This window comes from Meles meles, chromosome 17 (assembly GCF_922984935.1).
Source record: "Meles meles chromosome 17, mMelMel3.1 paternal haplotype, whole genome shotgun sequence".
In the NCBI taxonomy this organism is placed as follows: Eukaryota; Metazoa; Chordata; class Mammalia; order Carnivora; family Mustelidae; genus Meles; species Meles meles.
The window spans coordinates 39,417,143-39,434,545 of NC_060082.1; the positions used below are offsets into that span (position 1 = coordinate 39,417,143).

Here is a 17,403-nt window from a genome sequence, read left to right on the forward strand (position 1 = left end):
GAACATAGAGCTTCCCTACGACCCAGCAAACGTAGTGATCCGAAGGGACACATGCACCCAAATGTTTATAGCTGCAATGTCCACAATAGCCAAACTATGGAAAGAACCTAGATGTCCATCAACAGATGAATGGATAAAGATGTGGTATATGTATACAATGGAATACTATGCAGCCATCAAAAGAAACGAAATCTTGCCATTTGCAACGACGTAGATGGAACTAGAGGGTATTATGCTTAGTGAAATAAGTCAATCAGAGAAAGACAATTATCATATGATCTCCCTGATATGAGGAAGTGGAGATGCAACGTGGGAGTAGGAAAAGAATAAATGAAACAAGATGGGATCGGGGGGGGAGACAAACCATAAGAGACTCTTAATCTCACAGAACAAACTGAGGGTTGCTGGGCGGATGGGAGGGAGAGGGTGGTTGGGTTATGGACATTGGGGAGGGTATGTGCTATGGTGAGTGCTGTGAAGTGTGTAAACCTGGCGATTCACAGACCTGTACCCCTGGGGATAATAATGCATTATATGTTTATAAAAAAATTTTTTAATTATAAAAAATTATAAAAAGTCCCCCAATATTATCAATTTCTTCCTTTTATGTTTATCAGCTCCTTTATGCATTTGGGTGCTCTGATGTTGGGTGTATAAATATTTATAATTGCTATATCTGCTTGTAGGATTGTCCCCTTTAGGATTATATAGTGTTCTTCCTTGTCTCTTGCTACAGTCTTTGTTTTAAAATCATTTTATTCAATATAAGAACTGTTACCCTGGCTTTCTTTTCACTTTCATTCTTTTTTTTTTAACTTGAGAGAGAGAGCACAAGCAGGGGGAGCTGCAGGCAGAGGGAGAAGCAGACTCCTCGCTGAGCAGAGAGTCAGATGTGAGGCTTGATCTCAGGGTCCCAGGATCATGTCCTGAGCAGACACTTAACCCAAAGAGCCACCCAGGTGCCCCTGTCCCTTCACTTTCAATCTGCAGGTGTCTTTAGGACTGAAATGAGTCTCTCGTAGGGCCGCATATTCACGGGTCTTACTTTTTTATCACCCTTTTGTCATCCTATGTCTTTTGATTGGAGCATTTTATCCATTTACATTCACAGTAATTATTGATGGGTGTGTAGTTCTAGCCATTTTGTTGTTCATTTTATGTAGTTCCTCTCTGTTCCTTTCTTCTCATGTTTTATTTGTTGGTTATCTTCAGTGATATACTTGGATTTCTCTCTTTATTTTTTTGCATATCTATTACCAGTCATTTGAGGGTTTTTTTTTAATAGTGAGGGGGAGGGGCAGTAGGAGAGGGAGAGAACCTCGAGAAGGCTCCATACCCAGCGCACAGTCCAACATGTGGCTAAGTCATGACCTCATTTCACTGAGATGAAATGAAGAGTCTGATGCTTAACTGACTCAGCCCCTCAGGTGCCCCTCTATTACCAGTTTTTGATTTCTGGTTACCATTCAGTTTGTATATACCATCCTATGTGTTTAGAAATCCATGTTAAGTTGATGGTCACTTGAGTTTTTTTAAGATTTTATTTATTTATTTGTTAGAGAGAGAGAGAGCACAGGCAGACAGAGTGGGCAGAGGCAGAGGGAGAAGCAGGCTCCCTGCTGAGCAAGGAGCCCGATGTGAGACTCGATCCCAGGATGCTGGGATCATGACCTGAGCGGAAGGCAGCTGCTTAACCAACTGAGCCACCCAGGCATCCCAATGGTCGCTTGATTTTGAGCCCATTCTAAAAGCACTAAATTTTTACTCCTTCCCATGATTTAGGTATTATAGTGTCATACTTTATACTCTTATTTTGTGAGTCCCTTAACAGATTTTTACACATATACTTATTTTTACTGCTTTTGTGTTTCCTGCTTTTACATTTCCAGTTGGAGTCCCCTTTGTCACTTCTCGTAGGGCTGGTTTAGTGGCCAGAATTCCTTTCATTTTTGTTTGGGAAACTTTTTATCTCTCCTGTTCTGTCTGGATGCTAGCCTTGCTGGATAAAGTATTCTTGGCTGCGGATTTTTACTCTTAGCACTTTGCAAGGGGGAGCAGCAAGATACAATCAAAGTGTCTGCTGAAAAATTCACTGAGAGCCATATGAGGTTTCCCTTGTTTGCAACTGTTTTCTTTCCTCTTGCTGCTTTTAAAATTCTCTCTGGATCACTGCTTTTATTTACTCTGTGTCTTGGTGCAGATCTCCTTGGGTTGGTTTTGTTGGGGCTTCTCCATGCCTCCTGGATCTGGATTACTGTTTCCTTCCCCAGATTCAGGAAGTTTTTGGCTGTCATTCAGATAGCTTCAGTATTGTTTCTTCAAATAAATAGACTCTTATACACAGGAATTTCCTCTTTTCTTTCTCCTTCTGGGATCCCAATCGTTCAACTGTTCTTATTCTTGATGGTGTTGCCGAGCTTCCTGGTCTATTCTCCACACTCCCCTCAATCCCCTCTCTTTCACCTGCGCAGCTTGATTACTTTCCACAACTCTGTCCTCCACATTGCTGATCTGTTCTTCTGCTTCTTCTAGTCTACTATTTACTCCATCTGGTGTACTTTTAATTTCATCTATTGAGTTCATCTCTGATTGGTTCTTTTCTATGTTTTCTGTCTTTGTGGAGGGTCTCGCTGAGGTCTCCCCCCTATCCTCAAGTCTAGCATCGGTATGACCTTTACTTTATATTCTCTATCAGGTGTGTTATTCCTCTCCATTTCACTTCGATTCTTGCTGTGATTTCGTCCTGTTCTTTCATTTGGGACACACTTCTTTCTCCTCTTTTGTCAACTCTGCGTCTGTTTCTGTGTGACAGGAAAGTCAGCTACATCTCCTGCACTTGGAAGTAGAGGCCTGATAAAGAAGAGGTCCCACAATGCAGTGTCCCCTGGTCCTCTGAACCTGGCACTTCAGGGCGTCTCCCCTGTATGTTGTATGCACCTTCCTGTTGTGGCGGAGCTGTGTTTGCCTTCAGTCCTGCCTGCGATGGCTCTCTGCCTGTTGTGGGCAGAGTCTGGTCCCTGTGGCGTTAGTGGGCCAGTCAGGGGCTGCCCTGGGCTTGAGTTGAGTCAGACCAGGCATTTACCAGAGATGAAGTAGCCCCAAATTGCAGGCACTTTCCCTGTGGTATCCTCTGAGCTTTTGGTGGTGGGCGGGGCCTGCAGTCAGACCAGCTGCCCACCCCCAGCCCACTGCTGGGGTCACAGTCAGACTGGCCTGTTGTTCTCCTCCCCTCTCCCTGGAGCGGGGCTGGCCCTGTCTGGGCTGCTTGCACACTCACTCCGGAGCAGGGCTGGCCCCTGTCTGGAATGGATGCACTCCTGCCAAGGGACCATCGGAGGGCAGTGGATCCACCACATGCATGTGGGCAGGGGCCCGTGCTCCGTCTGTGCGCATCTGCTGTGGGAGGGGAGCTGTGCTGGAGGACAGGCTGGAGGGGGTGTGTGTGAAGAAGATGGGGAGGGAGCCGGCTGGGGAGCAAGCCAGTTGTGCTGCTCCCACAGGTGTCTGTAGGCTGGGGGAGGGAGATGGCACTTGCCAGCCCCTTCGTTCCTGGAGGCTCTCCCTGGGATCTCTGTCCCTCCCTCACAGGCTCTGTGATGAGTTAACAGCTTCGAGTGCTTCAGACCGGGTCTGTCTCCAGACTGCCCTTCTGTCCCTTTAAGGGCCATTCCCCTCACCCTTCAGGCTCTCCCAGAGACAGGCTTGCTGATTTTTTTTTTTTTTTTAAGTTCCCAGTGTTAAGCCCCGGTGATGGTTAGAACTCACAAAGTTAGGCCTCTCTGGTTTTCAGAGCCAAATGTTGGTTTTTTTGTTTTGTTTTTTTTTAATCTGTGTGGCTCTCCCACACCTGGGGTGGGGTCTGTTCCTCTTCCCGGTCTGCACCTGCCGCATCCCTCCTTCCCATGAGTGGTCTGCAGGCCCTCACAGATCCTTGCAGACCCTTGCCAAGTCTATCCTTATTATCCATGAATTACATCTTTGAAAATTTGCTTTCTGTTAGAAATTAAAGATTGTTTTAAGGTTTTATTTATTTATTTTTACAGAGCAAGAGTGTACACAAGCAGGGGGAGGGGCAGAGGGAAAAGCAAGCTCCCTGATGAGCAGGGATTTTTTTTTCCCCATGTGGGGCTTGATCACAGGACGCTGGGATCATGACCTGAGCCAAAGGCAGACGCTTAACCAACTGAGTCACCCAGATGCCCCTAGAAATGATTGAAGATTTTAGAGACAGAACACAAGTCTGGGGGAATGACAAAGGGAGAGAATCTCAAGCAGGCTCTTTGCTGAGCATGGAGCCCGTTAAGGGGGTCGATTCCCACAACCCACAAGATCATGACCTGAGCCAAAATCACGAGTTGGACGCACCACCGACTAAGCCACCCAGGTGCCCCTAAACATTATTTCTAACTCCAAAATTGCACTCCTGGAGAGTCACTTACACACTTGTGCAGAGGGGCAAAAATTTCATTCCCCCATGTGCACATTCCCAGCCGAGACCAAAAAGGTGACATTCTGTTTTCTTCTCACAATCTGTTTAGTGCTACATTTTTCACATGTTTGTGCTTTTTGTTGGCGATTTTATTGCTCCAAACGGCTCCCAAGTGTAGTGTTGGAAGGCAGTGTGGCCTTCCTGCGCAGAAGGCTGTGATGTGCTTTGTGGAGAAAATAAAGGTTCACTTGTAAATTCTACTGCTATTGGCCATGGGTTCAGTATTTATGAATCAATACTATATAGAGGTCTTTAAACACTAAATGCACATAAAACCAGATGATTTCTTGACTGGGTGACAGGTGACCAGGAGCAATAGTTCAGCGTTCACTAATGTAGTGTTCATGGAAACTGACCTACTGCAAATGAGAATCAGGTGTGTGTGTGTGTGTGTGTGTGTGTGTGTGTGTGTGTGTGGCGAGAACTGGAAGAACTGGAACAAAACATACAGAAAAATTTTCGCGGGATGACAGCATTCTGAGTGATTTTTATTGCTGCCCTGTCCTTTCTATGTTTTCACACTTCTGCAATGAGAATATGTTGCTGATTATAGATAGAAAAAAAATTGAATGACACTTTCAAATTAAAAATTACAAACAGAAGATGAAATGGTTACTGGGATTTAGTCTTAAGCAGAAAATCAAGTGTTAGAGACAGAAAATTTATTAGAAAAGGAATGAAATCAGCCATGAAGTTCTGGCAGCAGGAAAGAGGAAATAAGCAAGGATTGCTGAAAAGGGAACATGATGAACACAAAACCACTGCTCCAGAAGCCAGATTCTCCCTTTGAGCCAGCCTCCCCTCAAACCGTGACCCTCACAGCAGATGAAATACCAGACACATTAAAGGATGCTTAACCTCCATTGTCATCAGGAAAATGCAAGTCAAAACCCCAGTGAGCTACAATTTCATGCCCACTGGAATGAGTAGAATCAAAAAGAGATAACCAGCACTGCAGGGGTATGGAGAGACGGGAACCCGCGTGTGCTGCTCCTGGGAATGGGAAATGGTGTGGCCACTTCGGAAAGTATCTGTAATTTCCTCAAAACGTTAAATAGCATTACCATTTGACCCAGCAGTTCCTCTCCTAGGTATATACCCGAGAGAGATTACAACCTAGCCACACAAAAACTTGCCCTGAATGTTCGTAGCGGCGTTATTTATAATAGCGAGAAGACAAAAACAACAACATTCCTGATGAACAGACAAACAATATGGTAGGTATGTAGATCGCATCGGTATACACCAGCACGTGTACACGGCGGATTGTCACCCATCAAAAGGACAGACGTACTGACATGTGCTACCGCACAGACGAACCTTGAAAACAATGCTGAGTGAGCAAAGGCAGCCCCAGAAGAGCACATGTGGTAGGGTTACGTTTCCAGGAAAAGTCCAGAACAGACAAATCCCTAGAGACAGAAAGTAGATTAGGGATTGCCTAGACAAGGTGGAAAGGCCAGTCCCAGAGTAGCTCTGGGAGAAGAAGCTGAAATAGGAAGAGAAGAGCGATGGTCCGGACAATACCAGCGCAAAGGGGAGGGAAGGAGCAGCAGAGCCAGTGAGGAGAACCGGAGAGGAAGTTAGGATAGAAAGTGGTTACGGAAGCCAGGGCAAGAAGGATGGCAGAGGGGACCTGCAGAGAACGGGTGCAAAGCAGGATAGGCGGGAGCGGTGAGGGCAGGCTCAGGAATAGGAAAAGTAGAAGGTTGCTGGAGACCTCTGAGGAAGGACCAAAGGTGACAGGTTCAGAGTCCGTGGGAAGAGGGGCCAGGAACCAGTGAATTTGTCAAGAAACCGGACGGTAAAGAAAAGGAGGTCATGGGCGCCTGAGTGGCTCAGTGGGTTAAAGCCTCTACCTTCGGCTCAGGTCATGATCCCACGGTCCTGGGATCGAGCCCCACATCTGGCTCTCTGCTCAGCAGGGAGCCTGCTTCCCTTCATCTCTCTCTCTCTCTCTGCCTGCCTCTCTGCCTGCTTGTGTTCTCTGTCAAATAAATAAAACCTTTAAAAAAAAAAAAAAGGAAGGAAAAGGAGGTCATGGGGGCAAGGGCTGAGGGGCCTTTCTTCTCCCCCACCACAAGGAGGATTTTTTAACTTTATTGAGGAATGATTGACAAATACAATTGTGTATGTTGAGAGTATACTGTGTGATGATTTGATAACATTGTAGAGTGATTGCCAAGATCAAGATCGTGAATGTGGCCATCACAGGTAACAAAATTAACTCCGGTTTAGTGTGTGTGATGGTGAGGATGCTTCTGACCTCCTCACAGCAATGTCTGAGCTCCTCAGCAGGTTCGTCTTATAACTGAAAATCTGTGCCCTGACCAGCATCACCCCCATTTCCCCCTCCCCCACCCCCGGCAACCACCAACCCATTCTCTGTCTCCACAGAAATGGCTTTTCTTTTTTTTAGATGCCACACGGAAGCGATACCATGTTTATCTTCTACTGTCTGGCTTACCTCACTTAGCATCAGGCCCTATGAGCTCATCCGCGATGTTGCAAATGGCATGACTTCCTTCCTTTTTCATGGCTGAGTAATATTTGATTGTATATATATGCCACATTTTCCTTTTCCCATCATTCATCAGAAGACACTTAGGTTATCTCCATATCCGGGCTGTTGTGAATAAAGCTGTGACAAGCACGAGACTTCAGATTTCTCTTCAAAACACGGGTTTCCGTTCCTTCGTGTACACTGGTGGAAGTTCACGTGGTAGTTCAAGTTTTCGTTGTCGAGGAACTACCATACTGTTTTCCATAATGACAGTCATTTTAGGGGCACCTGGGAGGCTCACTCAGTTAAGAATCTGACCCTTGGTTTCAGCTCAGGTCATGATCTCAGGGTCATGGGATTGAGCCCCGCCTGGGGCTCCACGCTCAGCACAAACTCTACCTGAGATTCCTCCCTCTCCCCACTCACGCAGGTATGCTTGCTCTCTGTTTCTAAAATAAAATAAATGGACCATTTTAAATTCCTGGCAACAACGTGTAAGGGTTTCCTTTTTCCACATTGTCACCAATACTTGTCATCACTTGTCTTTTCATGAAAACCATCCTAACGTGTGGGGTGACATCTCCTTGTGGTTTGGTTTGTGTTTCCCTGGTAACTAGTCATGTAAACCACCTTCTCATGGGCCTGTCGGCCATTTGTATCTCTTCCTTGGGAAAAGGTCTCTTCAGGCCCTGAGCCCATTTTTAAATCAGATTGTTGTTTTTTCGCTATTGAGTTAGATGAGGGCTTTATATGTTTTGGATTTAAACCCTTCTCAGGTGACTTGTGAATATTTTCTCCCATTCTGTATGTTGCTTTTCTAGTTTACCAGCTGTTTCCTTTGCTGTGTAGAAGGAATATAGTCTCACTTGTTTATATTTTAGCTTTTGTTGACTGTGCTCTGCTGTCTTATCCAAGAAATCATCGCCAAGACCAATGTCAAGGATCTTTTTTCCATATGTTTTCTTCTAGAATATTTATGGTTTCAGATTTCACATTTAAGTCTTTGATCCACTTCTACTTCTGTGAGTGGTATAAGATAGGGATCCTACGTCCTGGTCTTGCACGTGGATATCCTGTTTTCCCAGCTTCGTCTGTTGAAGAGACTGTCCTTACCCCGGTTTGTGTTCTCAGTACCTTTCCAAGATCAGTTGACCATACATGACTGGATTTGTCTGGGCTCTCTATTCTGTTCCACTGGTCTATATGCCTATTTTTTTGCCAGTACTGTATTATTTTTATTACTACAATGTTGTAATAGAGCTTAACATCAAGAAGAATGATGCCTCCAGCTTTGATCTTCCTTTTTAGAATTTCTTTGGGGTCTTCTGTAATTCCATAAATTTTAGGAAACTTTTTCTATTTTTGTGAAAAATGCCTTGGGAATTTTAATTAGGATCGTGTTGAATCTGTAGACATTTTCACAATGTTCTTCCAATCCAAGAAGACAGGAAATCTTTCCATTTGTATCTTCCTCAAAGTCTTTCACAATTTTGTACAGTTTTTAGTGTGTAGGTCTTTTACCTCTTTATCCTAATTCAGTCCCAAGCATTTTGTCATTTTTGATGCTATTGAAGACAGGATTGCTTTCTTAATTTCTCTTTCAGATAGTTTGTTGTTAGTTTGTTGTAGAAATGTGACTAATTTCTCTTTTGATTTTATATCCTGCAACTTCGCTGAATTCATTTATTCTAACAGGTTTTTGAAATCTTTAGGGTTTTCTATATATAAAATGACGTCCTCTGCAGAGACAGTTTTACTTCTTCCTTCTGAATTTGTACGCTTTTAATTTCTTTTTCTTGCCTAATTGCCATGGCTAGGGCTTTCTATACTGTGTTGAATAGAAATGGTGAGAGCAGACATCCTTGTCTTGTTCTTGACCCTAGAAGAAAGGCTTTCAACCTTTCACCATTCAATATGATGTTACCTATGGGCTTGTCATATGTGGCCTTTATTATGCTGAGGAACATTCTTTCTAGACCTAATTTGTTTTGTTTTGTTTTGGGTTTTTTTTTGTTTTGCATTTTTATCATGAAAGGTTGCTGAATTCCATCAAATGCTTTTCCTGCAGCTGTTGACGTGATCATATGATTTTTGTCCTTCATTCTGTTTCATTCTGTTTATGTGGTACATCACACTGACTGATTTGCATCCCAGGGTGAATCCCACTTGATCATGGTTTGACCCTCTTAATGTGCTCCTGAACTGCTGGTATTTTGTTAAGGAATCAAACAGGTAGGATTGAGTGTTGGGTGGCTGTGTGTTGAGGGCAGAAGTGCATGTTATACACAGGGCAAAGAATGGAAAGCTGAAGCTACAGCAGAGAGGAAAGGCTTCAGAAAGGCTTTGCAGAACTGGGAGGAGAAGTGGCAGTTCACTAGTAGGCGGCGGGTGGGTTTATAGGATTTGGTATAGGGGAAGGCCAGGGAGTTGAAATTGCTCACATCTAACAGCAAGTAAATTAAGCTGCCCAGAGAAAGGGAAAGGGGCAGATCGAAGGACTTGAGATAGAGGAAAGCCTTCAGCCAGGATGGAAATAGCACTTGTTTTGTCCAAAGCACAATTAAGATCATGCTGCTTTGGGGCGCCTGGGTGGCTCAATGGGTTAAGCCGCTGCCTTCGGCTCAGGTCATGATCTCGGGGTCCTGGGATCGAGTCCTGCATCGGGCTCTCTGCTCAGCAGGGAGCCTGCTTCCCTCTCTCTCTCTTTCTGCCTGCCTCTCTGCCTACTTGTGATCTCTCTCTGTCAAATAAATAAATTAAAAAAAAAAATCACCATCAAGATCATGCTTCTTTCCCTAGATATTAGTTTCCCATTTCTCGTGTGCCCTTGGCTAGAAAAGGGCATCCTCCTACCAAGTTACTTCTCCCTAGAAATTGAGTACATTACCAAAGTTCGCAGATATGTTTCTGATAACCCCAAAGATAAGTCTTAAAAAAAAAAAATGCTGAGCCTATCTCTGAATCCCAACAGAAACACGCCTACATGTCCTGTAAGGCACTGAGTTCCTGGGTTAATGATCTCATCCAGCGAGTGAATTTCTTCAATACTTGGGCCAAAATGGCTTACACCGCGATACATCATCGGTATGGATAAAAGCCGCTTCACGTCTCCTCCTTGTCTGGGCTTGGGCTTCACAGCTTACCCGTCATTTCATATGCTTGGTCTTTGGGGTTCTCAGAGCAGCATGTGAAGTTAGCAAAGGGGAGGGGACTGTTATCTTCAGTTTAGGATGGGGACCTGGAGACACGGGGTGCTGGGGGTCCTGTCTGCAGTCCATCCCACTCCAAGGGAACAGATAGGGCCAGACCTGGTGCCTGTCTCCTTCTGTTACTCTATGCTGTGTCCTGGGAATCTAGCAGGGGGAACGTGAAAGGAAATGAGAATCCGTTATGTGTCGTTTTTAAACATGTTTAATACACAAATGGAAACCATCTGAGCACGAGAGCAGCCGACACCCCCGGAGTGCCTCTCCCACGTCCTCACGTGGTTGTCATCAAGGGCCCCGCGACACACGGGAGGTACTGTCTTGCAGCGTCCTAGCTGCACGTGCGAGCGAATGGAGGTGCCGGACGTTGAGAAGCTGGCCCAGAGATTTGGCCCTGGAAAGTGGGAGTATTGAGATTAGAACCCAGAAAATCAGGTTCCAGAGTCCGTCCAAACTCCCTCTTATGCCATGTAACTCTGAGTGCTGGGGCATGTCCTCTTCGAGAAACCAGCAACTCTGGAACAATCCAGATTCCTCGGGGCACAGCCAGGACCCCCCTGCAGATCAGTACCCCTCATCCCCCAAATCCATGGCCTCCCGGCATGTCCAAACCACAGTCGGTCCCCCCTCAAGTGCAGGATTGGGTCCCAAGTGTGGGGAGCTTGAGATGAAAGGGGAAGGAAGGGCCTGGGAGGGATGGTCACAGGAACCCATGGGATGGCCGTGCCCTTGACCTCTGGCCGCCCCCTCCCCACTCTGCCTCTAACAGGTATATGAAATTCGTCACAACCTGGCAGCATTCCACGCCATCACCTGCCCAAGCCCCCAGATACCCTGATGAGGAACACAGTGATTTCTTTGAAGGATTTCCTGCAAGATACTGGCTCCCAGCTTTCTTCTTTCCACAAGGTGAGTATGAGAACCCAGGCGCGTCAGTGTCCAGGTCCCCTGCTGCCGGCCTCCCTCCTCCTCCCCTCCAGCATGAGAGCCCCACGGCCCACAGGCACCTCGCCCTAGGCACCTTGTCTCCCTGCCTCCCCACAGGCTGAACCCAACCATCCCCGCCAGACCACACCTGCACCTTGCAGGGCCTGGAGGCCACTGATCTGTGGGGTCCGAGGCTGACCCCAGGTCCCTCTCGGAGGCCACTCCCTTTTATCGGGACTCATGGAGGTGGGCTCCTGCCACGGGAGTGAGTCTGTGCTTCGGCCATCGTGACTGAGTAACAAACGATGCCGGGTCTCAGGTGCCACACTCAGCACAGCCGTTGGGCAGGAAGGAGACCTCCCAGCTGACCGTGGCCAGCGGTGTGTGACTGCGGGCATCATGGGGGGGGCAAGGGGGCAGCGCCAGCTCTGTCCTCACACCCCGTCGTATCCTGAGCGTCTGATTCAGCCCCTGACACCTAAAAATCTCTTGGCAAATATTTGGAAAATGATCGACTCTCCGAGTGAATGTATGTGACTAAAGAAATGAAGGAATACTTCCGGGGCAAACCTGGGGGGATGGAAGCAGAGGTCAGGGAGGGCGACCAGGAGCAGCTTGCTGCCCGTGAGGGACGTCCGGGTACTAGCAGCCAGAAGGACAGGATTGTACCCTGTGGGCTCGCCCAGAGCCTGGGCCGCTCCGAGGACGTGGGGGACACAGGCTCATCATGTCCCGTGTGCTCTTACGGGCTCCTGCACGTCGCCATCCTTGTGCCCCGGGGAAAGCTGCGGCACAGAGACATGACGTGGTTCTCCCAGTCACACAGCCAGACGCACCTGCAGCGAGCTGGGAACGTGGTGGGTCTGACTGAAACCCAAGGTGTCTCCGCAGCCCTGACCTGGGGGCCCCTGCATTTGTTAGAGCCCAAGGGCCCAACGCAAGAGGGGAAGCGTACATAGGGAGGGAGAAGGTTCCCACAGCTCAAGCGCAAGCCGTGCGGGGTGCGGAGGAAGCTGGAACAGTGGGCGTGGACTGGCTCTAGGGGGCACTCTAGGGGAGTCTGACCCTCCCGCGGCCCCAGGGGCCTCCGCCACATCACAGGCCAGGGAGGAGCATGGGTGGGGTCTGCTTGATTGTCCAGGTGGGACTTGGTGGTGGCCTGGAGGGGACCTGGAAAATAGTCTTAGATGGACCCCGAGGGAGCAGAGGGTTTGGAACAGCTTCCAGCTCTCTGGCCCGGACAGCTGGGTGGACACTGATGTCCTTTACTGCAATCAGGGCACGGGGGAGGAGCAAAGTGATGAGCAGTGAGGGGACAGCCCCCTGGCAAGACAGAGACGCTGGGGGAAGACCACGTGATGGCTGGCGAGAGGCTGGCTTGCAGGGCTGGAGCTCGGGAGAGACGGGGGCTTCCACCGATGGTGGGGCAGCGACGCGGAGCGCTCAGGCCACTGTGGGACGGTTGCGGCCAGCAGTGCACAGGATGTTCATGGCCCCAGCCCCCTCTCCTGAAGCCTGCGGAGCTCCAAAAGGCCACAGAGGAGGACAGGAGCCACTCGGGCTGGCCAGCGCAGCCCGAGTTACAGGGAAGAGTTACAGGGAACTCGGAGAAAGGCTGTCCCAGGCAGGTGGCGGGCACACAGTTGCCACATGAGGTGCCCAGAGCAGCAAGTAGAGGACACAGGCTGCACAGCAGGGGCTCAACTGCCCAGGGGAGGCGTTGCGATTCCCTCTGCGAGCACTGGTGTGGGGCAGGGGCATGACAAGAGTCATGGACGGAATTCCTTATGCAGGATGTATTCCACCAGGAGAGGAGCTGGCAGCAAGAACAGGGAAGAGGTGTGGGCGAGGGTGTTGGTACTGAGACGCAGAATGCAATCCAGACCTGACAGAGCAACACAGAGTAGGTTCTAGGCTTGTGTGAATGGAAAGGAAGTCCAGTGGTTTGGCTTCAGGAATGGGTGGTTCCAGGTGATGGTCCAGTGTAACTCTCAGCCTGCCTCCTCACATCCTAACTCTGTTTCCACTGTCTCGGTCTCATTTTTCCCACCTGCACACAGCATTTCTCATGCAACTGAGGGGAGGAACAGCCACCACAGCTTAGCAGCTCCAGGGAAAACGTGCCTGCCTTTGCCCAGGGCCTGGGAGCCATTTCCTGGGAAAGACACAGACACCCTCGGGTCTTGTACTGTCCCTGGGACCCAGCTTTGTTGCCCGGGGAATGACGTACATCAGTGTCGCTCTCCCTAGCCCCCGGGAACCCTTGGGGAGGACACAGCCCCTGATCCCCCTGACTCCCCAGGAACTGGCTGGTGTGTGCTTTTCTCCAAAGCCTTTCTTACTGCTGTGCTTCAAGACTATGGACGGTCCCAAGGAGTCTCTCTAGACACCCTCACCTTTACCCACCACGTGGCCTCGGATGCCACTGACATCAAAGACGAGGAGTTCTCCATAATCATCCGAAAGAGACTCAACATCGTCAGGAGAGCCTTTAAGGTACTGGTGCACTTAAAACAGAGTGAGTGTCTGTCTGTCCATCCAGCCCTTCCCTCAGCAGCCCGCCCGTGGCCTTCCCCTGGACCGGGTGCTCTGCAAGTCCTAAAGGTATGCACAGATCCTCATTTTTCCTCTTTTTTTTCTTTAAGCGAATTTTTATTACTTTTCCCCACTTCTTTTAATGGTAAAATGCACAGAATGTAAAACTTTTTAACCCAGTTCTAAGCGTACAGTTCTGTGACACGCATGCTCCAAGTCCGTCTCCAGAGCTTTCCTCAGTGTGGATCTGTGGAGAAGGTGAGCCAGCTCTCTGCTCTCTCCTCACAAGGATGTTAACCCTTCTGAATCTGGACCCCACCCATGCAACTTCATGTGGCCCTAAATACCTCCTAGAGGTCTCATCTCCAAATACAGCCACGCTGGGTGACGGAGCTTCACCACGGGGATCAGGGGGCTGGGGGGTGGACAGGATGTTCAGTCCATAGCGGCACGCTTCCTCGGCCAGCGGTCACCCGGCTTGCTCCCACCCCCTCTGTTGTGGAGAGTGCTTCTGGGAACTTCGGGCGCAAGTGTTTGAATCCCTGCTCTCAAGTGATTTGGGTGCAAGTCTAGATGTGGGACCGTGGAACCATTTGGCTAATCCTGTTAGAGCAGCTGAGCCAGTCTGCATTCCCGCCGGTGGCCCACGAGGGTACCCCCCCCCCCACATCCTCACCAACACATAGTTTTCTGGGTTTTGATAGTAGCCATCCTGGTGGATGTGAGGTGCTGTCCGCTGTGATTTTGAGGTGTGTTTCCCCAGCGACGAGGGACACTGAGCATCCTTCATGCGCTCCTTGGCCGTCCGTGCACCTCCTCTGGAGAAGGTCTAAGTCCTTTGCCTATTCTTTCGCCACAGGTTTTTGCTGTTGAGTTGTAGGAGTTCCATGTGCAGCCTGGGCATTAATTTCTTACTGGACGTGTGGCTTGTATGTTCTTCGGTCCTGCTCTGCACCTCTCTGCTCCGGGGACCACGTCCTCTGCTGAACAGACGTTGTTCATTGTGACGCAGATGAAGCTCAACGAGTGTGTTGTTTCTTGTTACTGCGCTGCAGGTGCCACAGCCAGGAAACTGGCAACAGCGCCAAGTCATGAAGCTTTCTGCCATGTTTTCTTCTGACGAGTTTTATAGTTTAGGTCTTAAGTGGTCTTGGATCCATTTTGAGTTCATGGTCTGTGCGGTGTGCTGAGGTCTGATTTTCCCAGTGCAGTTGGCGAAGGGACCTGTCCTTTCCCCATTGAGCATCTTAGCACCTTAGTGAAATCATTTGAACATCTACGGGTTTATTTCTGGGTTCTCTGTTCTGTCCCACTGCTCTCCACGTTCATCTTTTGGCCAATAGCACACTGTTTTCGTTACCGTCACTTTATCATAAGCTTTGAAATCAGAAAGTGTAAGACCTCCAACTTCTTTCTTCAAGATTATTTTGTTTACTCAGTTGTCCTTGAGACTCCTTATGAATGTAAGGATAGATTTCTCTATTTTTGCAAAAATACTGGGATTTCGATAGGGATAGCACTGACTCTGTAATCACTGGGCGGTATTGACATGAGTGTGGCCTTCAAATCCATGACCTCGTCATCCCTTTTGAAAACTGTCTTGTGCATGCTTTCTCTTCTAGACGAATTTGACACTAGGCTTATTACATTTCATTTATGCATAAATTCAGGGGAGAATTGCTATCTGTTTAATATTGAGCCTCTCTGGATAGGAACATGGTTTGTCTTTCCCTTTAGTCCGGTTCTGTTTCCTTCACACTGGTCTTAGGAATGTGTAGTTACACTGTTTTCCTAAGTGTTTATATAATTGTTGCTATTGAGAATAGGATTTTTAACGCCCCACTTCTCACTCTCTGTCATTAGCTCTCTACCTGGGATTATTCACACCTGAGGTTAAGAACGCACCCCTCTGAGACTGCGAAGTCTAAGACTTCTGACACCAACCTCAAGTTTGGGGCTTCCTAAAACGACCTCAGATAATTTGCTAGAAAGACTCGTAGGACTCCAGGAAACACTACACTTCTAGTTTTATCAAAACAAAAGGATATAGAGCAGAACTAGCCAAAGGAAGAGACACATGTAAAGGGCAGACTCTAGGACTGGGAGGGCCCCAGACACAAAGCTCCCATGTCCTCAGCGATGTACTACTCCCCAGTGTCGATGTGGAACGACAAGACAGAGTGCTCACCTGAGCTTCGGGGTTCAGAGTTTCTGACTGGGGTTTCACTCTGTAGCCATATTTGACTGAATCACTGTCAAGCTGATGTCACTTGGCTCAACGTCCCAACCCCCCAATCTCATGTTCGCTCTTTCCGTGGCCAGCCCCCATCCTGAGCCATCTCATTAGCATAAGCTCTCTGGGGACCAAGCCTGCATGGTCGTCCCAGGAATAAAATCCTGGGGTCTACAGGTCACCTCCCAGGAACCTGAAAGAACGGCAAATCAAACTTTTTTTTTTTTAAGATTTTATTTATTTGAGAAAGAGAGAGTGGGGAGAGGGGCAGTAGGAGCCGGGGGGGTGTGGAATGGGGAGAAGCAGGCTCCCCACCGAGCAGGGAGCCGGTGTGGGACTCGGTCCCAGGACCCTGAGATCACCACCTGAGCAGAAGACAGATGCTTAACTGACTGAGCCCCCCATGTCCTTCAAATTCTTTATTATACTTCCTTATACTCATTTCTGTTTTTTTTTTTTTTCTAATTTAAACTGGCCAAGTTTGTCTACTTTATTTACTTTATCAAATACCAAATTTTGCCTTTATTAACTCTAATGGTGTTTTCTATTTACCTCTTTAGTTCCTTCTGCTTTCGGGGAATTTATTTTACTGCTCTCCTATTAGCTTGTGTTTATTTTCACCAAGGTGTGCCGTACGAGGAACATGAGTACTCCACTCAGCACCCCCGCCACGCCGTAAGCAAGTGCGGCTGGCACCCCTCCCTGGGGACGTCCCTGCACAGGGGCTCCCTGTTCTGGCCCTTCTCTGCCTCCACTGTGCCTCCAGCTCTGGCTCCCTGTGAGCAGGACTGTGCAGTCTGGACCCCCCCCCCCCGTGTCTGGGAGGGAGCCATGGCTCTGCAGAGTCCCAGCGTGTTTGCGCACCACGGCCGACCTCACTGGGGGGAGCAGAGAGCTGTCGTCGGTGTTGGCCTGTTGCGATCTGGGCTGCATGAGCATTACCGTCAGTGTCTTCTGATGGACACCAGTACCAGTTTGGCAGATACCTGGGACCTCAACTGAGGGCCATGGACAGCCATATGGCTGTTTCACAGGGGTCATACCGACACACAGAAGCACCAGGAATGTATAGGGCCAAGGTGAACATCAGCCCTCATGGACCAGGAAGGACCGCCGTACTCCAAAGCGCTCTGTCCCCTCTGGGACCCTCCGCCAGACAGCCTCCGCTGAAGGCAGCGTCACACCAGGGGGCCCACTGACGCCATCTCTCTTTGATCTTAGGGAACAGACAGCACACACGTTGGAGTGCACATTTTTGGTTTATTCATCGAGGGGGCAAGGTGGAATCATGAACAGAAAGTTCTAGAAGACTCCCTGCCTCGTGAGCTGTGCTGCAGTTTTCCTGAAATCTACTTCTTGCCAACAAAGGTAACCACCCATGTGCTGATCAGTGAGTCAAGCCTCCAGGCTTTCCCTGGGGGACACCAGCCCCTCCTTCCGGTCCCCACTCCCTCTGGCCTCCCTGGACATTTGATGATACGCTTCAGATGGCAAATGACATTTAAGATAG

At 48.6% G+C, this 17,403-nt stretch overlaps 1 protein-coding gene across 1 annotated transcript in view; it reads left to right on the forward strand.

The window, feature by feature from the left end:
* Positions 1 to 17,403, forward strand: part of DNAH14 (dynein axonemal heavy chain 14) — a 332,088-nt gene that overhangs the window by 313,949 nt on the left and 736 nt on the right. Inside the window, exons 82-85 of the mRNA XM_045982293.1 lie at positions 9,964 to 10,076; positions 10,968 to 11,107; positions 13,458 to 13,621; positions 17,115 to 17,261. Coding sequence (XP_045838249.1) covers positions 9,964 to 10,076; positions 10,968 to 11,107; positions 13,458 to 13,621; positions 17,115 to 17,261 — 564 coding nt within the window. The remainder of the gene's footprint in view (positions 1 to 9,963; positions 10,077 to 10,967; positions 11,108 to 13,457; positions 13,622 to 17,114; positions 17,262 to 17,403) is intronic.